The sequence below is a fragment of the Podarcis raffonei genome, chromosome 8, assembly GCF_027172205.1.
Source record: "Podarcis raffonei isolate rPodRaf1 chromosome 8, rPodRaf1.pri, whole genome shotgun sequence".
NCBI lineage: Eukaryota > Metazoa > Chordata > Lepidosauria > Squamata > Lacertidae > Podarcis > Podarcis raffonei.
In genome coordinates, this window is record NC_070609.1 from 69,516,227 (window position 1) to 69,539,796 (window position 23,570).

Consider the following 23,570-nt stretch of genomic DNA (forward strand, 5'->3'; position numbering starts at 1 on the left):
GAGTTTCCAGGCACAAGGCATCGCCCAACCATTCCCTGCACCATCTGATATTAGTGTCAGAACTCCATAGAAAGAAAGCACCAATCTCTGCAAAGGCCTGACTGGAGGAGGAGCAAAGGGACAGAGCAAAATCCTCCCCCAATTCCAGCTTGGTTTCAGACCCTGGGAAATGCATTGTTTTTATTGATGTAGTGAACCTCCTGTGTCAGAAACACTCTACCTTCTTTCAGAATACCAGAAGAGCCCTGCTGGGGATCAGACCAAAGGCCAATATGACCTGCCTTCTGTTCTCACAAAGGCCAACCAGATAGCTACAAGCAGGACCTGAATAGTGTCCGTACAAATCCAATTCCTTCATGAATTTGTCTTTTAAAGTCATCCAAGTTGGAGCCCATCACTATATCTTCTGGTATGAATTTCATAGTTTGATGGTCTTCTCCTTTTCCCCTAGATATGTTCTCTCTTCACCTTGATCTGTCCTTCAGTGAAGATTTCCACATCTTCCACTTTCTTCACTAAAACTTGCCTCTTCAAGATGGATGATGAGAAGCTCAGAGAGGAAAATAGCCACCTCCTGTTTTATATTGCATTTACTAATGTGTTTCCCCCTCTCTAAAAGTTCATCCAGTGCATATGTCCATGGCTGTCGCTTGCAAGGTGCACCAGGGCTTTCCGAACCAAAAATTCTGGTCACTCATGCCATTGTGAATGCTGGTTCTCCAGGGTATTGACCCGTTTCCTGCATAGGTGCCACCATATTGTCACTCTCTTGAACAGGGAGATAAACTCCATTTCGTTGTTCCTCCTAGAACAAGGCAGATTTGTTTAAAATCAATACAATATCTTGATGGATTCAGGCAATGCTGAATAAGTAGAAATGTGACTTTCCTCCAGCCCCAACTCTGATTCCACTTCTGATCACAACAGCACCACCAAGGGGTAAGGTAAAAAGGTAAAGGGACCCCTGACCATTAGGTCCAGTCGTGGCCGACTCTGGGGTTGCGGCACTCATCTTGCTTTATTGGCCGAGGGAGCCAGCATTTGTCCGCAGACAGCTTCCAGGTCATGTGGCCAGCATGACTAAGCTGCTTCTGGCGAACCAGAGCAGCGCACGGAAACGCCATTTACCTTCCCGCTGGAGCGGTACCTATTTATCTACTTGCACTTTGATGTGCTTTCGAACTGCTAGGTTGGCAGGAGCTGGGACCGAGCAACAGGAGCTCACCCCATCGCAGGGATTTGAACTGCTGACCTTCTGATCGGCAAGTCCTAGGCTCTGTGATTTAACCCACAGCGCCACCCGTGTCCCTAGGGGTAAGGTGCTTTACTGAATAAACACTGAATAGTTTTTACGCTATGTTGAAATCAGTTTTATACCAATGTCCTAGTTTTCCCACAAAGGATCTGGGGATTGCAGTTTGGTGGGAGGTGCAGAGAACTGCCCATTATAGATCTCCAGTGTCTCTCACAAATGTACAGGGTTGTATGCAATGTTAGTGCTCTCCTCTGTGGGGATCCATTGAAATTAATGGTCATGAGTAACTTGGGGTCCTTAACTTTGGTGCGTCTACCCTGAGTAGAACTTGGTTGGATATTACCCACAGTTCCCAAGTTTTCCTGCATGGATGTAGACCCAGGTGGAGAGAGAATCTTGTGCCTCCCTAGATGTTGCATGACTACACTTCCCATAACTCCTGATCATTGACCATGCTACTTGGGACTGGCTGGGAGCTGGATTCAGCAACATCTGGAGGGCACCAGGTTCATCATCCCTGGTGTAGACACCAACATTATCAGTTTCTGGAGACTATTCTTCCCCTGCTATTGAAAAGAGGAGAAAACAAAAACAGGGGTGATTTTCCTGCTGTTTCCTTGGGGAGGCGTGGAATTTCTCTGACACTTTCAGGAGAGGTTGCCCCACAACTTACTGATTCTCATCAGTACTTTATCCATTTGTTACATGTATCAGTCACTTTATGCAAAAGAAAACATCACAAGGCAACTTAACAAGATAAAATACAACAAATTAAGGCTTGAGTTTCCCTATCCCTGTGGCAGATAATCCAGGAAGAAGTTGCAGGCAAAGTGGGCAATGGGTAGCAGAGATGCCAAGTTCCGCCGAAGATTGAGGGGATCCGTCACATGTCACACACATGTGACTTTGCATCTTCGTCAGCATCTATAGCCAGGGGCTCCTTCTCTCGTGTGCTCAGAAGGAGCCAGCATCTGAAGCTGTTCCACCCTTGGCTTCACACTCGGCCTCCCCTGCCCTCTCAACATTGAGGGGGCCCAGCCCTCCGCCAACAGTATTGAGGGAGGAGCAAAGGCAGCTCGGCTCCATGGAGTCGGCGCCCCTGTTGGGCGGGGGTTAGTGAAAGTCTTTAAGAGAGCTTAGAGGGGCAACACTGCAAGACGGAGAAAGAGATAGTGCAATAGCAACCCTTAATATATGCTGAAATTGCATTTTGAAAGGAATACGGGCAGAAGAAAATGAGTTGTAAAAGGCTTATGTAAAAGAATACTCACTTGTACTCTGGCAGCACCTGTGAAGAAGAAGAGAAGAGCTTTTTTTTATTCAAAAACCCAGTAGAAGACATTTCTAGATGAGATTTTCTAAAATGCCTCCATTTGAGAATAGAAGGAGCAGCATTGACCAGGCAGACGGCCCTCCTTAATGTTTAGCTAAAAAAAGGCAAACCAAAAAACCCTTTCTCCTAATTTGAACCTGTTGGCTTGAGGTTGCAGCCAACTAAGTTCTACTCAGAGTAGACCCATAGAAATTAATGGATAAGACTAACTCAGGTCCACTAACTTCAGTGGGTTTACTCTAATTTAGTTAGATACAACCCATACTAATCCACTGAGGTTAATAAGAGCCTCAGTGGTTCCTTATCCTCTGCACATTACAGGTGTGCCATAAAAGAACCAACTTGCATGTGTTAAGGAGACATCACTGATCAAGCAAGCCAGAGAGAAGTTGAATGACCTCTGTCCATCAAAAGTATTTCACTTCGGACAGGGCTTGAGAAACCCTTTCTTCAGATCAAGGGCCGAATTCCCTTCTGGACAATTTTCCAAGAGTCACGTGGCAGTAGTGGATGGAACCAGATAGATAAATGGGCAGAGGAATGAATGTAAAATTTACCTCTGTACACCTGGCAGTTTCTGCACTCCCTCCCCCTGTATCCTCCATCCAGGCATACAAAAAGCATCTTCAGATGTCATGGACATGTTCCAGACAATGCAGAGCAGTGCCAATGATGGGCGTGGCCTGGAGAGAGCTCTGAGGGCCACTTAGAGAGGCCTGGAGGGCCACATTGGACTTCCCCAGGCCTGATGTCCCTCATCTCTAGCTTAAAAGCCAAGTATACCTTCTTTGTCCTCTCCAATCAAGCAAAAGACAAGCAAAACAAATGAACTGGGTTGGGGGAGATTTTTGACTGCTCAAAGTAGAGCTCCACTTGCAAGACACAGGAATGCAGATTCTGGATTTGTTTTTGCTTAACTACACATGTACTCGTTGCACACTTACGTTTTTTGATGCGCTTCCTCCATTGCCATATTATGAAGCCACATATTAAGGCAAGAACCAGCAGAGCAAGAATGGCAGTAGTAGCTACAAATACCAGCACAGGCACCTGTTTCTGGCCGACACATGCACAAACTGCATTGGAAACTGCTGTGCCTGCTCGTTCTTCTATCATGCCTGCCTTACTGCAACTGAAAATTAAAGAGAAAGGGTTAAATTAGGGGTGAATGTTCAGAAGAAGGCTTGGTATTTGTGGAGACTAACAGCAGGGCAGTAAAAATGGACCTTGCAACTACTTGTGGCTGAAACGAGCTGGATGGACAATCTACTACTCACTGGTAGATTTCTCTGGCCTTTCTGTGTTTGTGCATACAGATTATAATTGCCAATTTCACTTGGATACTTATTTGGGAATACCCAGGCTGTCTTTATTAACTTATGCATTTAAATTAGGTTCAGTAAGATATAGTTGGGACGCTGGTGGCCCTGGGGTCTAAACCACTGAGCCTAGGGCTTGCCGATCAGAAGGTCAGCGATTCGAATCCCCGCAACAGGTGAGCACCCGTTGTTTGGTCCCTGCTCCTGCCAACCTAGCCATTCAAAAGCACGTCAAGTGCAAGTAGATAAATAGGTACTGCTGCAGCAGGAAAGTAAGCTGCGTTTCCGTGCACTGCTCTGGTTCGCCAGAAGCGGCTTAGTCATGCTGGCCACATGACCCGGAAGCTGTCTGTGGACAAATGCCGGCTCCCTCGGCCTATAGAGCGAGATGAGAGCTGCAAACCCAGAGTCGTCTGAGACTGAACCTAACAGTCAGGGGTACCTTTACCTTTAAGATGTAGTTATTGTTAATGTTAGCTGACAACCTTGCTTGCTTGCATCCTCCCTCCCCCTTCTAATTTGCAAGGAATTAGTGAATCAGTCAATTTCAGTTTCCCTCCGTTTCTCATTTTTCTTATCTTAAATTGTGTGTGTGGATATGGGGGGGGGTGTTGCATCAAATTGCAATTTTTCTTTAAAAAAAATCCTCATGAAAATTAGTCATTTTAGTGCAAATTTCTCCTGATATACACATTTTTCTATGCTGTTTTGACTAATGCACACATTGCTGAAAGGCATGCTCCCTAATGTAATGCATTTGTGTATGTTATTTTCACCAATGTGTGCATTTTTATGCACAGTTACCCCTAATATATACCTCTTCTTTTTTGTAGTAAACATTGGTTGTATAATTTCATTGCAACATTCGTGGAACTGGGAATTTTGAAGGATAATTGTTTTCTGAATTAAGTATTGATTTGAGAAGCAGAAAATTGGTAGCTTTGTTTCAAAAAGCAAACAAAATTGAATTTCTTCCCCCATTCTCAATGTACTTTTATCTTTAAATACGTCTTTTAAGAGAAAACAATTGATACGTTATTTCAGCCGACAGCTATATTGCAACGTTCAGGAATTGTGAAAAATGGCAAATAAGATCCGATTTACACATTCGTCTGCCAAATGTGGACCTATTTGTCTTGCACTGTTTCTGGACCTGGGTATAATCTAACCTCTGTTTAAGCTTTGTACAAACCAAGATAACAGCTCACTAAGTATGTCATCTTCATGCTTAGTTCTTTAACTTCCTAGCAGTAATGGGAAGGAAACAGCACTGAATGGAAAGAGGTGTATGTAGAATTAAGACTGGCATCACACAGCCACAAACTGGGAATGCAACTGTGAGAGAGTCTTTAGTGGCACCTACTTAGTCCAAGGTTCACAGGAGGTGGACATCTCAGTCTCTGAATAGGTCCCAAGAAGGCAGGGTACGAACTGGGTGTCATTGGTTTCTGTGCCTGAAAAGAAATGAAACAAGCGGAATATTTTATATGCTGCTACGAAAGATAGAGCCCTTTGCACCTTTCATGTTTATGTCCTACTTGTGTGTTGGGGCATCTGGTTGGTCGCTGTGAGATCAAGATGCTGAACCAGGAGAGGCCTTTGGCCTGGTCCAACAGGCCTCATCTTGTGTCCTTATGTCTTATTGTAGTCCCTCGTTACTTTGAGAGTCAATCATTTATTACATAAGAACCATAAGAACAGCCCATCTCATTCAACGTCCTATTCTACCAATGGTAATCCAACTGTGTTGATGTATTAAGCCGAGGGTGGGAAGCCTTTTTCAGCCTGAAGACAACATTCCCTTCTGGGCAGCCTTCCTAGGGACACATGCCAGTGGTTGGTGGAGCCAGAAGCAAAGGTGGGTGGGACAATGGATGCAAATTTATACAGCAGACTAGTTTCTATACATAGACCATCCTCCATTCAGGCAAGAGGCCTGATCAAAGTCCAAGGACATATTCTAGCCAGGCAAAACGGTCATGTGCAAAGGGGTGCAGCCTGGGGATAGTCCCAAGGTCCAATTAGAGTGGCTTGGAGGGCCGCATTTGGTTTCTGGCTCTGAGGTTCCCCACCCCGTATGAAGCACATCTTAAGTCGGATGGTTTTACGGTTGAGTTTATGCTCACTGTGATAATTATTTTTCTTCTGAACATGGAAGCTATAAATAAATTATTTTTTAAGATCGGCAGAAGAGTTATTGCACCAAATCTCTACTGAGGCTTACCTGGCTGCGTCACCTTAAAACCAGGTGGAGAAATGGTGTGCTTTGAGCACTGTTCGCAGTCATGGTCGATGAACTGAATGCAATAATAGCCAGGCTTGCAAGAGCAGACTGTGTTCTTTGTATACGTGCATTCTTCTTTAACTCTTAGATTGGCTCCTGCCAAGAACAATCACAGATATGAGGGTTTGTGGGGGGCGCTGCTATGACTGTTATTATTTTTACATGCCACCCCAATCTCCAAGTGGTGGCAGAATCCATGAGTTCTAGATGCTTTCTCTGCTTCTGTTTCCTTGGCAGGAAGGTCAGTGGAGACTGTGGTGTCTTTAGGATATAAGGTTTTATCTACACATATATATAAGCTGAGCATGAGATGGATCACAGCATTAACCCCTACAGATCTTGCTTCTCCATTAGCCACAGCTTTGGATCCAGCACAGATCAGGCATGTCTCTCTGTCCCCAGCTTCCATTCTGCTTGCAGCTCAGCACACAAACACCGGGCTATTATTCTCCTACCTAGCAGCTAGACAGAGGAAATGCCCACCCATTAGCCTGGAGGGCGCCATCAGCTAGCTCTTAAACCTAGCTCATTCTTTTGTGATGCTGACGAGGACAGTTAAGTAGCCAGCTAAGGCCAGACACTGGTCTTACAATAAATCAATAAAGGTCTGACCAGTTCAGCAACATTGACCAATTATATATGCATAATTTAAATAATCAGTAAGACAAGGCATTGAAATATGAACATGCTTAATTAAAGGATCCTAGTCTTTTTGCTTAGCACCCTGGACAGGTCAAGAGCCTTCCTCGAGTATCTTCTGGTGATGACACATGTCCCCAGGGGCCCTGCCTGGTGGTGGCAGGCAGCCATTTTAATATATCACTATAACCATGACATAGCCTTGAACAAGGGCATTGTGGAAAATGAAAACAGTCTCAGGCCACTTCTGCCACTCACATAACCTTGTGGCCAAAGACCCTAAACCATGGAGGTGGGGGGCAGCAAAGATATTCTGCAAAAATATTCATCTTACATCCACTAAGAATAAGGCCTTGATCAAAGTGTACAAATCTAAATCAAACATTCTGTTGGAGATGCAGGAAGGCGGAAGGCACCATGATCCAAATGTGGTGGAATTGCAAAAGAATCAGGGAATTTGGGGAAACAATATATAATGAACTTTAAAAAAAATGTTAAATGTTCCTTTCCAAAAAAAAGCCTTAAGTCTTCCTGCAAGGCATAATGAGCAATGAATTTCCAAAAAGGGTAAAGAAAATATTTATGAATGCGGTAACAGCAGCAAGAATTTTAATTGCTAAGGTAGGGAAAGGAGATTCTACACTCTCAAAATTAGATTGGCAAAATAAAATGTTAGAATATGCAGAGCTAGCAAGATTAACAGCAAGACTCGGAGACCGTACAGATCAAATATTTAACAGAGAGTGGGATATTTACAGAGGATACTTAAAAGAACATTGTAATAACATAAATTCTTTGGCAGGCCTGGATTGATTTCTGCATGAATTAAGAGATCGTACAGAATTAACATAACAGAATAATTTAGGGGAGATAAAGTTAAGTGCGCAGCTGTAATGAAACTTAGGAATCACAATGGGGTTATCGGAAGTCATGTTAGAAATAGTGATGGATGAACGCAATCTTTTCTTTTTTGTGTGCACAGGAGTGTTAATTTTGAATTGTTTTTCATTGATCATTGTGTATTGCCTTGTATTTGTTTCATTTTGTTTTGTTTTTAAACCAATAAAGCATTTTTTAAAAAGAGCAAGGCCTTGAGGGTTGAACCAGTGCTAATCCTACTCAGAGTAGAGCCATTGCAGGTAATGGACATAACTGAGGTTCATTAAATTTAATAGATATACTCTGAGGAGGGCTTAGCTGGTGGCTCAAAGGGTGGTGACAAGGGAGAGGGGCTTTTCAGTTGTGGCTCCCCATCTGCAGTATGCCCTTCTTAGTGAAGTCTGCTGAGCGCCTTTGCTGGCATTTTTTCAGCGCCAGCTAAAAACCTAACCCTTCCTTTTCCCCAGGTCTTCGGATAGACTGATATGGTGTTGTTTTCTTACCAGTGTGCTGCCTGTGTATAATGCATTCATATTCATGTTTTGAAATGTATTCTAAATCACTTGGGTAACAAACAACAAGAAGAATTTTTACCTGATTCACATTCTTGACATTTAAAGCACTCTCTCAGCCCATTTGACCGGTTCGTGTATGTCCTCCAACCACAAGCAACACACGTTGTACTGGAAGTAGAAGTGCAGTGTCTCTCGACTCTGTATCCTGTGGACAAATGGGAAAATGGTGCCCCTCCTCTGAATCCTAATTTGTTAAGCAGGCTCCTCAACCAGGTCTGGGTGGGGACAATGCTGGGAACTAGTGTGGCCAAGCGGGTGAATGAGGGGGGCAGTGGAGCAGTGGCTAGGACCCGTGTGCCCCACCCCCACCCCCTTCACCACTCCTGTCTGAGGTGACTGAGGGCAGCCTGGGGAAGCCCCAGCATGCTAGAGACTACTGGGGAGAAGAAAGGGGACCAGAAGAAGAAGAGTATGGATTTGATATCCCACTTTATCGCTACCCAAAGAAGTCTCAAAGCAGCTAACAATCTCCTTTCCCTTCCTCCCCCACAACAAACACTCTGTGAGGTGAGTGGGGCTGAGAGACTTCAGAGAAGTGTGACTAGCCCAAGGTCACCCAGCAGCTGCATGTGGAGGAGCAGGGAAGTGAACCTGGTTCACCAGATTACAAGTCTACCACTCTTAACCACTACACCATACTGGCTCTCAGAAAGGAGTAGGTGGTCACAGTTCCTATCCGTAGCTGAAGGAGAAACAGCAAAGTTGTGTGAAGATGCCCCTCTTCTTTCTGGATCTGCCACCCCGCCCGGTTGTCCCCAGCCTGCCGCCTGAGGCAACTGCCTCTACAAGGCCAATGGATTGGCCGGCCCTGTTTACAGGGAGAAGAACAAGGGTGCCATGCCTTCTTACCTGGATTACACCTGGGGCAGCATTCGCCATGGATATTGTACTCTGAATCAGTACAGGAGGAGACTTCCTGGTAGAGAAGCAGCTGTGTTGTGAAGAAGATGCAGAAGCTCTTTCAGGGAGAGAGAAAGGAGACTTTAGTCTCACTGTGCCCGGCTCAGTGCATTCTTTGATTAATCCTATCATTCCCCCCAGCCCACCCCAGGAAAGGCAAAGAAGGATAGGAAACAGCAGCCTGAAAAGTTTGGGCAGGAAACAGGGATGCTCTTGAACTTATGACTTTCTCCCCCAGATTTTTGGAGTTGTGAAGCAAAAAGATATGAACCTCCTGTCAGGTCGCTGCTTCATTGAGCCTGAGAGCTACATTCTAGGTAGCCTTCCATGTTAGTGGTGAGTTTGACCAGTGTGAATTTTACCTTTGTACAACATGCTTGTTTCTACAGGGGTGGACCTTGGTAACATACCATCTTGTGTGGAGGCATTTGACGCTCTCACAACCCTAGAGTCTGGCAAGACTGGCCCTCCTTTCCGAAGCCAGGCAAGTGCTCCAATTCAGTGTTAAAGATCGGGTATCCCTGGCGGGTGGGGGTGGGCTGTGGTGGGACAAACAGAAGTTTGGATAAGACCTTACTCTGGAGTAGACTCAGCTGAGCTGGGAAAGCCCAGCACCCACTGCATCCAAACACTCTAACCCCAATAGATCTTGGGTTTGGATTTGGTTGTTAAATATGTTTTTGAATAACTACTGAAATGTACCGTATTTTTTGCACCATAACACTCACTTTTTTCCTCCTTGAAAGTAAGGGGAAATGTCTGTGCGTGTTATGGAGGGAATGCCTACGGGTGGTGGTGGGGATCTGCTGCAGTCGTGAGCAGAGGATCCATGGTTCCCCTTCCTTCCCTCCTCCGTGGCTCGCTTTGAAACAGCAAAGGGGGAGAAGAGCCGCTGAGTGGGGAGGAGAGAGGGACAGAGAGCCTGCTTCTTTAAAGGAGCAAAGCGGGAGTGTAAGCGGCTCCTGTCCGGTTGGTTCCTTTAAAGCAAGCAGGCTCTCTGTCCCTCTCTCCTCCCCACTCAGCTCGCTACATAGCAGCAAAGTTTTTCAGCTCGCTAAGCCGGGGATGAGCGGGGAGGAGGAAGAAAAGCAGAGGCTGCTTGCTTTATTATTTTTTTAAATAAATGTTTATTAAGGTTTTACAAATAAAAAAATTCATCATTTCATATAAATCATTGCCATGAATAAAGCTCACATAAAAAAACAGAGAAAAACAAAGATATATAGCAAAAAAAGAAAAGCAGGAAAAAAGAAAAAAGAAAAATCCACTTTTTTTTAAATTTACAGAATTCCATACCCCTCTGTCCTGACCTCCTCACATCTCCCTTTTTTGTATTCCTCTTTGTTCCAATCAAATTCAGCAAATTCAAACCCTTATTTAAGCCATGCTTAAATTATATTCTTCTAATTATTATGTCCCAATTTTTCATTGTTTTAACCCATTCCTCATCTTAAATACTATGACATAATATTAATCTGATCATAACCCCTTCTCCTTTTTAACATTCTTCTTTTCATTTCATTTAACCAGATCCCACAAGCCCTATTACCTTCACTTCCCACATCATATTAACACTCAAACATTTTGCAGTATTTTTGTAAATAGTCCTTAAACTTTTTCCAGTCCTGTTCCATCAATTCCTCTTCCTGGTCACGGATTCTGCCAGTCATTTCAGCCATCTCCATGTAGTCGATCACTTGCATCTGCCATTCTTCCACGGTGGGTAGATCTTGTGTCTTCCAATACTTGGCAAGGAGTATTCTTGCTGCTGTTGTTGCATACATAAAAAAAGTTCTATCTTTCTTTGGCACCCGTTGGCCAACTATGCCCAAAAGGAAGGCCTCTGGTTTCTTAGGGAAGGTAAATTTAAATACCTTCTTCAGTTCATTATATATCGTTTCCCAGTAAGCCTTGACCCTTGGACACGTCCACCAAAGGTGAAAGAATGTTCCCTCAGCTTCTTTACATTTCCAGCACTTGTTGTCAGGCAGGCTGCTTGCTTTAAAGGAGCAAAGTGGGAGAGGAGAGGAGCCTTCTCCCCTTATACCCCTCTTCTTCATTATTAGCAGCATCCTTCTCCACCCACCCCACACGTGCTTCTTCTCCCCTTAAACCCCTCTTCTGCATTATTAGCAGCATCCTTCTCCACCCACCCCACGCGTGCTCCTTGTCCCTTGAGTGCTTTTCCTTCCCTCCCCACTTAAAACGTGGTTACAAAGCACGGATCCACATGGATCCTCAGGATTTTTGCACTGGGTCACCCCAAATTCACCATCAGATCACATAGCATGTCCATGGCTACATCTTGCACCAAAAAAATCACGCACCCACTGTTTCCTGGGGTGGTGCTAAAATGTGGTTACAAAGCATGGATCCACATGGATCCTCAGGATTTTTGCATTGGGCTACTCCAAACTCACTGTCAGATCACATGTCTGTGGCCACAGCATGAACCACAAAAATCATACATCCACTGTTTCGTTTAGAATATTTTTTTCTTGTTTTCCTCCTCTAAAAACTACGTGCGTGTTATGGTCGGGTGCATGTTATAGAGAGAAAAATACGGTAATTTTTCATATTTGGGTATTGATTGTTAAATCAGACCTTAATGCAAACTTGAGAATTAAGACATGCAAAACAAACACTGACCAGAAACTGACTAGCACAGTAGCCAGGGACTTTCCTGAGGACAATGTCAGCCTTTGGAACAGGAAGTGCCATAAAGCATTTCCTTTTGCACTCACAACTTCTCCTAAGCACGAACAACCTCTTCCTGGTTCCGATGTGCTTCAGTGTGCCTCTCTGAAGCCTGACTTGGATTCTCACCAACACACACACAAACACCAGCCACAGAGCCTTGCTGCCCTTTGACAGTTGCTCGGAGCTGCCTGGCTAGGTAGGCCTGATCATGGCAGTGGCAGACTTTGGGCTTTCAAATTTCGGTGGCCTTCTGTGCGACACTAAAATTCAGGGAGAGGGCTGCCTCTCCTGTTGTATTGCACAGTGTGGTTGCATCAGCCGTGCTACTCTAAGACTGCCTCTGTTGATGGTGCCCTCAAAGCCCAATTGATGACACCAATGCTCTGAACACAAGTGGCTGGGATTAAATGCACACCAAATGTGGGACAAATTTAGTAGACCTATGTTAGGCATTAATTTCAATGGGTCTACTCTTAGGACTGGCAATAGATGCAACCCAGTGGATCTACTCTGAGCAGGACTTAAGATATCACCCAATGCATTTTTGTATCTTATTGTCATGAACATGTGCCTTTCTATGCATCCATACATGGCTGAAAAGCTGCACTGCAAAATTTGGAGCAGTGCACATTTTTAAAGGAGGCTCATATTGTGTCGGAACAAGTAAATTAGGGCGATTTGCTTTCAAAACTGCACTGAGCTGACTTTTTCTCCCATCCGTACATCAAATGCATTCCTGTGCACACTTGCTTGGGAGAAAGCCCAATGAATACAGTGCGATTTACTTTTGAGTAAACATGCTGAGAATTCTGCTGCTAGAGAATGTTTTTAAAATGTTGGGGGGGGGGGCAAGGCAAGGAACAGGAGGTCAAAAACATACTGTACTTCTTTTATTTCTCCACAAGGTGGCATCCCATGCCTGTCTATCAACGTGGGTGGGGCGGAGGAAGTAAACAAAGAATCGGCCTATGCACAGGGAAATTCCCAGAGCAAACAAACCAGGAGTTGTTTTGTGACCTGTAAAGGCGTTTTTCGGAATGCTCATTAGCAGTCACGGTGTTCAAACCTATATTGTTGTCAGCTGCGTGAAGATTTCGCATGCAAATAAATTCAATGGTAGGTATGAAGCAGGAGAGAACTTGAGCACTGTTGGACTCAAACTCTAATCAGCTCTGGCATGCATGCCCAATGACCCAGGATGATGGGAGTTGTAGTCCGACATCTGGGGGCCCATAGGGTCGCCATGCTTGACATAAAATTGGAGGGCTGTAATCCCAAACCTACTTAATAGGGAGTAATATGATAGGAAGAGTTTTTGTTGTTGTTGTTGTTAGTCACTTTTCTCACAGAATGGCCCAAAGTAACGTACAGTGGTACCTCGGGTTACAGACGCTTCAGGTTACAGACGCTTCAGGTTACAGACTCCGCTAACCCAGAAATAGTACCTCGGGTTAAGAACTTTGCTTCAGGATGAGAACAGAAATTGTGCGGCGGCAGTGCAGTGGCAGCAGGAGGCCCCATTAGCTAAAGTGGTGCTTCAGGTTAAGAACAGTTTCAGGTTAAGAATGGACCTCCGGAACGAATTAAGTACTTAACCCAAAGTACCACTATACATTAAAACCAATTAAGAACATGCAATAAAAACACAGCTATCCAGACAAGAGGCAGGACTTACAGATCACACCCTGCTGAAAAGAAGAAAAGAAAAGAAAAAGAAGGCTGCAATACCATCCATCATATCAAGGCCAGAAGCCCGGTTAATGAGAGAAGCCTTTCCAGGCATGGCTCCCTGGGGAGAGCATTTCACCAGCAGGGAGCCATCACTAAAAAGGCCCACCCAAAGAAGGGCTTCATATTGATCACAGGGTCTGGGTTCAGTCATGTGGGGTTACCAGTATTGTTGAGCAGATTTGTATTGAATTCTGCTGCAGGCTGTATTATTATTATTAGTAGTAGTAGTAGTAACTTATATCCCGCCCATCTGACTGGGTTGTGCCAGCCACTCTGGGTGGCTTCCAGCGGAATAAAATTGAAAGGACGAAACACTCTATAATCAAACATTAAAAACTTCCCAATACAGGGCTGCCTTCAGATGTCTTCTGAAAGTTGTCTAGTTGTCGATCTCTTTGACTTCTGATGGGAGGGAGTTCCACAGGGCGGGCGCCACTACCAAGAAAGCCCTCTGCATGGTTCTCTGTAACACCACTTCTTGCCATAGGAGCCAACTCCTAGGGGGTGAGGTTCCTTCCCCTCCCCCCATAAAATATTTGTGGTGGTCTCCTGCCCCAAGTTGATGGGCATTCCCCTTCAAATGGTGTTCATGTGCCATGTCTTGTGATCAGTTATGTGGGACAGGGCTTACCTGCCCCCCAATACTTTATTCAAGTTTCACTGCTTCTCACAGTGAGGAAACCACCAGAAGGCCCTCAGAGCTGGACCTCAGCGTTCAGGCTGAATGATAGAAGTGGAGTTGCTCCTTCAGGTATACTGGGCCAAGGCAATTTAGGGCATTAAAGGTCAGTACCAACACTTTGAATTGTGCTCGGAAATGTACTGGGAGCCAATGTAGATCTTTTAGGACCAGTGTTATATGGTCCAGGCAGCCGCTCCCAGTCATCAGTCCAGCGGCCGCATTCTGGATTAGTTGCAGTTTCCAAGTCACCTTCAAAGGTAGCCCCATGTAGAGCATGTTGCAGTAGTCCAAGCGGGAGATAACCACACCCAGGGATGCAGAACCTACCACTCCCACCATCCCAAGCCAGCACAGATAATCAGTAAATATGGGTCTTGTATTCCAACAACATCTGGAAGATTACACAGGTTCTCCTGGTCTGGCACTGAGGGAGAAATGCAAGCACGGGAGCGAAAAAAAGCTACAAAAATGTAGCCAAATATATATTCTTATAAGAAGAAGGGCAGAGAAATCGCTGTGATGTGCTAACCGAATGTGGGGGGGGGGGAACCATGGTTACAAGTGAAGCCTGAAACTAATGGAATCACATTGGTTGGGAAATTCTGGTTTCACAACGTTGCAGCCTCATGATGGAATCTTTTGAAATCTTTCTGCTGAAATCTGGTGACTAGGGGTCAGGAGCACTGCATTCACAGAAGGGGACGGATTTTTTCTTCTGCTGCTGCTGACTTTGTCAGAGACCAGCTCCGTCAGGAAATCCTCAGCTATCTTGGATCCCACAGCTATTTTAGTCTACCCAGTGTGGTGTAGTAGTATGGACCCAGTGTGGTGTAGTGGTTAGAGTTCAGGACTAGGACCTAGGAGTCAAGGGTTCAAATCCCCACTCGGCCATGATGATGAATCACTGAGGGACCTGGGGCTAGTCATTGCCTCTCATCCTGACCTACTCTCAAAGGGTGGTTGTAAGGATGAAATGGGGAGGGGGAGAACAAATGTATGGCACCTCAAGCTCCTTGAAGGAAGAATGGTGGGATAGAAATATAGTGGTACCTCAGGTTAAGTACTTAATTCATTCCAGAGGTCCGTTCTTAACCTGAAACTGTTCTTAACCCGAAGCACCACTTTAGCTAATGGGGACTCCTGCCGCCGCCGCACCAGCGGAGCATGATTTCTGTTCTCATCCCAAAGCAAAGTTCTTAACCCAAGGTACTATTTCTGGATTAGCAGAGTCTGTAACCTGAAGCGTATGTAACCTGAGGTACCACTGTACAATAAATTAGCAGAATGGTGGAGGATGTTGCATTTTTCAAGCTATCAAGGATATTTGGATTTTTTGTATCTTAAAGCTGATCTTGGTTATAACTTTAGTCCCTACTTTGGAAGTGCTTAAGAGATTTATTTTAACACCTCTACATATGTGGGCAGTGCCGGATGTACGTATAAGCTAAACAAGCTATAGCTTAGGGCCCCGCTCTCTTGGGGGCCTCCAAAAAATTCAAAGGAAAAAAACCCTGGATGTACATTTAAAAAACAAATTAAAAAAAACCTACATACAGCAACAGTGTTTGGTGTTGTGTAGGCTCCTATGATGTAAGTAATGGGCCCTGCCTGCTAGCCTGCTCCCTAAAATATCACTGGTTTGCTCATTTCTATATACAGATACCTATTGGGTCCATAAATTACGATATAGCATATAAGGGTAAAGGGACCCCTGACCATTAGGTCCAGTCGTGGCCGACTCTGGGGTTGCGGCGCTCATCTCGCTTTATTGGCCGAGGGAGCCAGCGTACAGCTTCTGGGTCATGTGGGCAGCATGACTAAGCAGCTTCTGGCAAACCAGAGCAGTGCACGGAAACGCTGTTTATTTTCCCGCCGGAGCGGTACCTATTTATCTACTTGCACTTTGACGTGCTTTCGAACTGCTAGGTCGGCAGGAGCAGGGACCGAACAACGGGAGCTCACCCCGTCACGGGGACTCGAACCGCCGACCTTCTGATTTGCAAGTCCATTCAACAACAAAAATAGTGACAATTTGTTATTGACAAAGGCCAGCTGGACATATGAAGGGCCCCATTACCTTCAGTAGCTTAGGGTCTTATCAAACTGAAATCCGGCCCTGCATGTGGGTGTTTTATTATGTTTGTGTACACACAGAGACATACATGGTGATGTTATTTTATGTAGTTTGGTATTTGCATTTGATTTGTATTGTGCATCATCTGGAGTAGAAGTGGGGAAACTTTCTTGGCTTGGGGGCCGCATTTCATCTCCCATCCAGATAAGCAAGATGCAGGGTGTGAAGATATACTCCATCCAAGTTATGAAGCTGGACCAGTGAGCAGTGTGGCCTGGGGACAGTCCCCAAGGCCTAATATAGAGGCCTGGACCTGATGTCCCCTACCCCTCATCTAGAGAACTCGGTTCATATTTGGCCAATGTGTGCCAGCAAATAAATGAATTCCAAATGGAATCCAGGGAATACAGTGGTACCTCGGGTTAAGTACTTAATTCATTCCGGAGGTCCGTACTTAACCTGAAACTGTTCTTAACCTGAAGCACCACTTTAGATAATGGGGCCTCCTGCTGCCGCCGCGCCACCAGAGCACGATTTCTGTTCTCGTCCTGAAGCAAAGTTCTTAACCTGAGGTATTATTTCTGGGTTAGCGGAGTCTGTAACCTGAAGTGTATGTAACCTGAAGCGTATGTAACCCAAGGTACCACTGTACTCAGCAAATTCCAAATAGAATCCAGTTTCATAGTTTCTGGTGAAGATGTGGTGGAGTAGTATTTCAATTATTTTGCCCAACGAGATGGCACGATGGGAAACAGCTCCATGGGGGGGGGGCTATAAGCAGGGCTCTATTTCAGCAGGAACTCACTGGAACTCAGTTCCAGCACCTCTCAGGTGGGCGCCATTGCCATAGTAAGAGAACAAGGGAGGTGTTTGTGGCTGCTTCTGGCACCTCTTTTTCTAGAAAAATAGAACTGGCTGTAAGGGACGCTGCCATCCAAGAAGTCATGCCAACAGACCCTGCGGAAGTGAGACACCACAAACCCACATTGTGACCCAACATGACTCAGGAACATTTCTTCACCTCCGTGTGTAACATTCTCCGAGACATTAATTGTGCTACACAACGGATTGCAGAAGTGAACGATGCCTGCCAGACAGGAAATAACCTTTGTAGTTAAGAGAACTTATTGTTATGTTCAGGGCCACTTCTTCCTATCCGTTTTTCTTCTGTTTTACTTCTGCTGTCAAAAACTGGGAAACTTGACAGTGTGTGGGGTCTTTTACTTAAGAATAGAGGGAAGTGGGGTTATGAGCAGAGAGTTTGTGGGTTGTATAGTAGAAGAAGAAGAGTTTGGATTTGATATCGTGCTTTATCACTACCATAAGGAGTCTCAAAGCAGCTAACATTCTCCTTTCCCTTCCTCCCCCACAACAAACACTCTGTGAGGTGAGTGGGGCTGAGAGACTTCAAAGAAGTGTGACTAGCCCAAGGTCACCCAGCAGCTGCATGTGGAGGAGCGGAGATGCGAACCTGGTTCACCAGATTACAAGTCTACCGCTCTTAACCACTACACCACACTGGTAGATTCTCTCGCTGCCCATCTACAACAAAGCCAGGTTCATAGTCCTTGTGTTAATTTACAAAGCCCTGAATGGCTTCGGTCCGAGGTACCCTGATATCCGAGCTTGATCACTGAGATAATCGGCAGGACCATCATTGGTTGCACCCTGAGTTGGTGATGCTCACCTGCCCAACCAAGAAACCAAGCCTTTCATGTCATTGGCTCAGTCCTGTGGAATGCTCTACCAATAGAGATTCAGCCTCGACTTTAAAGACTTGGTGGGAAGGGCATGCCGACCGTCAGGGCATTTTCACAGCTTGCGCCTTGGAATCCTGACTTCTGGGCTTTGTGCTTGCGGCTGAGCCTGTGCCACAATCAGTCTGAAAACAGATCTCCCCCTTGCTCTCAAGTAAGACTTTCTATCATGGTGTTTGGGGATGGGAGGCTGATGGCGGGGCAGTGCCCCATTTGCTCTCATGCATCAGCCAAGGTGGAGATTCTGAGAAATTCCTGGAGGTTTGGGAGGCATTCGTTGCCATTAACATAGGGTTACCAGATGTCCCCGGTTCCTGGGGACAGTCTCCAGATTTGCAAATCTGTCCATGGACAAATTCCATCCCCGGAATGTCCCCAGATTTGCAAATCTGTCCTCAGGAAACGTGGCAGCGGCAGCCTCAGCAGCCTGGAGCCAGTCTGGTAGCGCAGTTGGCTCTGGCTGGCTTCAGGAGCTGCTCGCTGCCGTGGCACCCACCATTTTTCCTGTGCCACGGCAGCAAGCAGCGAGCAGCTCCTGAAGCCAGAGTCAACTGCACTACCAGGCTGGCCCCTCCTGGGCAACGGCCACCTGCCCGTGACTCCCAAGCCTCCCCTGATCTGTCAAAACAAAGGGGGAAGGAGATCAGGGAAGGCTCAGGTGTCATGGGCGAGCGGCACACTGTTGCCCAGTTTTTAAAAAAACTGCATATTTATGTTTCTCAGCCTGCGAAAGAAGGGCTTTGCACCTTTATACAATATGCATGTGTGCTTGGGCCCAGGGTCTTTTGCCTCACCATCCAACACTGCTGACTCTCTGTTGCTACTCAATTTCAAAAAAGAAAAAGAAAAAAGTGTCACTGGATTCATTGAAAAAAATCTGGTAACCATACATTAATGCCCTTCTATCTTTATGTTTGATGCCCTTGCAACGAACAGAATGACTTAGTGAACAATCCTCAAGGCAGACACCTTTCAGTGTTCCCCATGAAGACAGGTAGCTCACTGGGTACAGTTCAGGTAGCCACCATATTGCCATTGAACCTACCTCAAATGGTTATTGAGGAGATAAAGTAGGATAACACACCCACCCAGCTATGTCATCCTCAGCCTCTCAAAGAAAGTTCAGGGTACCCTGCAATAGGTAGCTTGATGAGCACTCCTGTAACATACAGACTGGCCTGACAGGTGAGTGTTCACCTTTTGAGGTTTTATTTTTTAAAATAGTAATCATGCGGCTTTCTGAGTACAGAGAGCAACTCACCAGAAAGGTGAAGATTTGTCACTCATCGCACCAGACATCACAGGCACTAGCCAATAGGTGCCCGTGACACTTCTGCACCCACGCAACTGCTTGCAGCCGACACACACACCCTCCATCGTCCCACATTTATTTCCACCACAAAAAAAGAAGGTTGCTGAGAGAGGATGTCTAGATCGTACTCAGTGCCTGAGTAATGGCGGTGTTGTGGTTGTGCTAAAAGTAGAAGTCAAAAACCCAAGAAGCCTGTCATATAATTAGGTGCACTTGTGGGTTTCTTAAAAAATAGCATCAGTTCCCATGCCATTGGCAAACACCAGTTTTGAAATGAAAGGTGACTTCAAAGGTAGCCCAGGCTTCGATCAGATGTGCCAGGAGGCTGGAGGACTCAGGACAGAAGTGGAACATGCAAGGTTTGGGATACACACAGATCTTGTCATGATCTAGGAAAGCCGAACAGTAATTCCTGTCTTTGTACAACCTTAAAGAAAAGGTTTCCTAGGGCAGTAAACAAAGGCTGTTAGACTCACATCCTGCAACCATCTACCTGGGAGAAAGTGCCACAGAGCGGGCCTTACTTAAATATGCACAGCCTTCATGGGAGATTTGTGACCCTTGAGTTGTTATTGGATACCATCTCTCATCAGCCCTACCCAGCACTGCTAGTTATCAGAGGTGATGGGATTTGAAGTCCGGGGATTTGCCTGCCCTAGTTGTTCAGGATCATTGCTGTTACTAAGGATGGGGGAGAAATCAGATTTTGTTTGCATTGAGAGGGAAACCTACCTAAAATTCACTTTCTGAAACGATACGCAAACTGAATCACAGTTGCCCTTCAAAATTCACACTTCTCCATGCAGTTCTCCAGGCGGGTAATGTGTGCAAAACTTCATCTGTTAAAATGCAACCCACGGCGAATATAGCATCTAAATATGCATTATATAAGAGGGAATGGTTTTGCAAACAAATGTATACACTGGGCAAAATTGCCTATGGAGATGTGTTCTATCAGAAGAAATCTGCACTCAAACGCTCGTGAACTTTTTTAAAAATTACAAACCAATGTGAAAATATGGAGAACGGAACTTATGAGCACAAAGATGAGAAACTGAAATGGACAAATTTCCCCGTCCCTCCTTTTGACCCAATAATCTTATGATCCCCAAATAAATTTGCACATTACCAACAATTCCATTGTTTAAAATCCTAAGCCAAGTGTACCTTTTGATTTAGTGGAATAAGCACCAGCTAGCAGTTACTGCTCATAGGAAAAACCACCTTTCACTTTCAGTTACTGGAATACTGAAGTCTTAGAAACAAACAAGTGGGACCTGAATTCCCAGTCCGACCCATCACAATGGCTCAACAACCAGGTAAACCAACAAAAGATTTAATTTCTCAAAGGCGATGTTTGCCATCTGCCAGGTGTATTCTCCCTGCTACTGTTCCTAGTGGAGACTGAGCCACACACTGGTCAGCTGAGAACAAGTGAGCTGGCAATATCCTCTGGCCCAACACCCACTCTCCTTGAAGCCCTCATTTTTTCCAGGAGGAAGGAGGTGGATCTCTTTATTGCACCCTTATAGCACCATAGGCTGAAACGGGGGGTGGGGGGTGGGCACAAAGTTTCAAAGTTTGCTTACCAGATGCATGGTGCCAAAAAAGGGGTTCCTGGAGGTTTCCAATTTCATCCAGTCACGAGGCAGACGAAGGTCATTACCCTGTAGTTAACTGCAGTCTTGTGTTTACCTCCCTTCGGTTCCTATAGATCCAGGATTTCTGGACTCCATATTCCCAGCACCGAGCACATTGCATTCTGAAGTTCCCACTGCTCCCACTGCCTTTGCCCTCTGGGCCTTCAGCCAAATGAGACCAAACTTGCCAGGCCTGTCCCTGAATATCTGCGTCCTCTCAAACGAAGCAGTCACAGCTCGACGATCGGAGCTCCAAAAGTGAAAGTAAAATAAAAAAATAAAAATCTCTCTCCGGCTGTGGTTTCTTTCTTTTCCCCAGAGGCGGTTAAATAATCACACTCAGTTCCAGATCACTTCTCCCCAGCCACTTCATTTCTCAGCACTGAAGCTCGTCTGCCTTTCCTCCTTTTATGCAAACTCTGAACTGGATCCTGTCTTCCCAGAACTGTTTACAGACGGGAAATAGCAGACAGGAAGCAGGAGGTGGGCTCCACTCACAACAGAGGAGGGAACGGCCCAGTCCTTCTGATCATGTTTTTTTAAAAAAGCACCTGGCAGCAGGACGGTGAAAGGAAACGACTCCAAGCGAATCGGTCCACCGGAGCAGTGAAGAAATGGGTGAACTTGAAGCTAGGAAAAACACCACCTGGCTCTTGAACTCTGACCACCAGACAACTGCTGACATTGGCAAACCTTTCCATTTCAATATCTTTCATTTCCCCTGATCTTAGATTCAGGCCTCCACATTTCCACAGCAATTTGTGGGGTGTTCTTTTTTCTTTAAAAGCACCATTCCTGTCGTGAAAATTCACTAGTGCAAATTTCTCCTGGCAGTTTCATATACGGTTTCAATTAACGTACTCATTTCTGCAAGCCATTTCCCGTAATATAATGCCCTTTTGTTTATTATATTGCATGTTGTTTGCACCAAAGTGTGTTATTCTATGGTGCATCCCCACCACCACCACCATAATGCATTTCTGTACACATTGGCTGAAGAACTGCAACTTTCGCAGAACTGCAAATTTCGAAGGATATTTGTGGTTTCTGATTTACATGCCAGTTTGTGAAGTGTGAATTAGCTAGTTCCTCATGTGAACAAAATGGAATCACTCTCCTCACCCCACAATCCCTACCTGTCCACCCTTGTATGATAATGGATCAGCCACAGGAGAAATAAATATTTCTGCTAGCCTAGGATGCAAATTGATCCTAAGAATACTAGGCTGTTCAAACAACCCTTTCCTTGCCCTTGCGGTTCAATGAGCGTGTGAGCAAGAGAAAGAAGGAATGTGCCCACCCAATAGTCTTCATTTGATTCATTTGAAGCATTTTCACTCTGGTCTTCCTTCTCTCCCCCCACCAAAAAAAAGGATTCCCAAGGGTCAGTGGCAGATGATCCCAGTTGCACCTGGTGCGATGTAGGTCGCATCAGTGAATGGTAGCTGTAGTCAAGAGTCACAGTAGGTGGAGCCAATGTTAGGCATAGCAGCTCCTCCTCCTGCCCATTTTCCCTCCCCATTCTAACTCCAGTATCTTTAATAGCAACCTGACATGCCCCCCCCAAAAAAAATTAGGGATGCGGGTGGTGCTGTGGGTTAAACCACAGAGCCTAGGATTTGCTGATCAGAAGATTGGCGTTTCGAATCCCCGCGATGGGGTGAGCTCCCGTTGCTCGGTCCCTGCTCCTGCCAACCTAGCAGTTCGAAAGCACGTCAAAGTGCAAGTAGATAAATAGGTACCACTCGGGCAGGAAGGTAAACGGCGTTTCTGTGCACTGCTCTGGTTCGCCAGAAGCAGCTTAGTCATGCTGGCCACATGACCCGGAAGCTGTACACCGGCTCCCTCGGCCAATAAAGCGAGATGAGTGCCGCAACCCCAGAGTCGGCCACAACTGGACCTAATGGTCAGGGGTCCCTTTACCCTTATGCCAAAATTAAACATAATAAGAACCTCTCTGGATCAGGGCAAAGGCCCATCTGCTCCAACATCCTGTTCTCTCTTGGTGGACAGCCAGATGCCTCAATGGGAAGCCTGGATGCAGAACTTGAGTGCAGCAGCAACTCTCCCCACCTGGTTTTCAGAGGCATCCTGTCTCCAGTGCAGAAGGTAGCTCATTCATTGCCATGGTGGCTCATAGCTGCTGATAGCCTTGTTCCCCTCCAGGAATCTTTCTAACCTTCTTTTCAAGCTATCCAAGAGAGTGAATGTCACTGCCCTTTTTGGGGAGAGAATTCCACAGCTGAACAATTGCTGTGCCAAGAAGGACTTTCCTTTGTCCGTCCTGAACTTTCCAACATTGCTTTGTTGGAGGTCCCTTAGTTCTAGCAGAGAGAGAGAGAGAGAGAGAGAGAGAAAGGAGGTAGAACTATTCATGGCAAGATGGCTGTATGAAAAGCTTCTAGCCTGAGGTTCTGCATGTAGATTCAAAAGCACAAATCTGGGGCAACTGATGCGACATGAAACATCTTTCTTTTGGACGGTCAAAGC

General features: G+C 45.5%; 1 protein-coding gene across 2 annotated transcripts; it reads right to left on the minus strand.

Annotated features, from left to right (window-relative positions):
- Positions 1-161: 161 nt before the first annotated feature.
- Positions 162-21,696, minus strand: TNFRSF14 (TNF receptor superfamily member 14). 2 transcript variants are annotated; one of them, XM_053400660.1, is made up of 8 exons: positions 21,030-21,695; positions 9,134-9,242; positions 8,304-8,429; positions 6,132-6,287; positions 5,271-5,361; positions 3,533-3,720; positions 2,527-2,543; positions 162-805 (listed from the first exon to the last, which is right to left on the minus strand). In XM_053400660.1, the coding sequence occupies exons 1-8, from the start codon at positions 21,075-21,077 to the stop codon at positions 695-697; spliced, it is 846 nt and encodes a 281-aa protein (XP_053256635.1). In that variant the 5' UTR covers positions 21,078-21,695; the 3' UTR covers positions 162-694. The 2 variants fall into 2 exon arrangements, with proteins under 2 accessions (XP_053256635.1, XP_053256636.1); XM_053400661.1 differs by lacking the exon at positions 8,304-8,429 and having other exon boundaries at positions 21,030-21,696.
- Between the last annotated feature and the right edge of the window lie 1,874 nt (positions 21,697-23,570).

Coding starts and splice junctions, on each gene's coding strand:
- TNFRSF14 (XM_053400660.1), bottom strand. CDS start 21,077: ATGAAATTGGAAACCTCCAGGAACCCCTTTTTTGGCACCATGCATCTG. Junction 8,430..9,133: donor CTGCCCCAGGTGTAATCCAG/GTAAGAAGGCAT, acceptor ATTTGTCCACAG/GATACAGAGTCGAGAGACAC. Junction 6,288..8,303: donor ATGTCAAGAATGTGAATCAG/GTAAAAATTCTT, acceptor TGTTCTTGGCAG/GAGCCAATCTAAGAGTTAAA.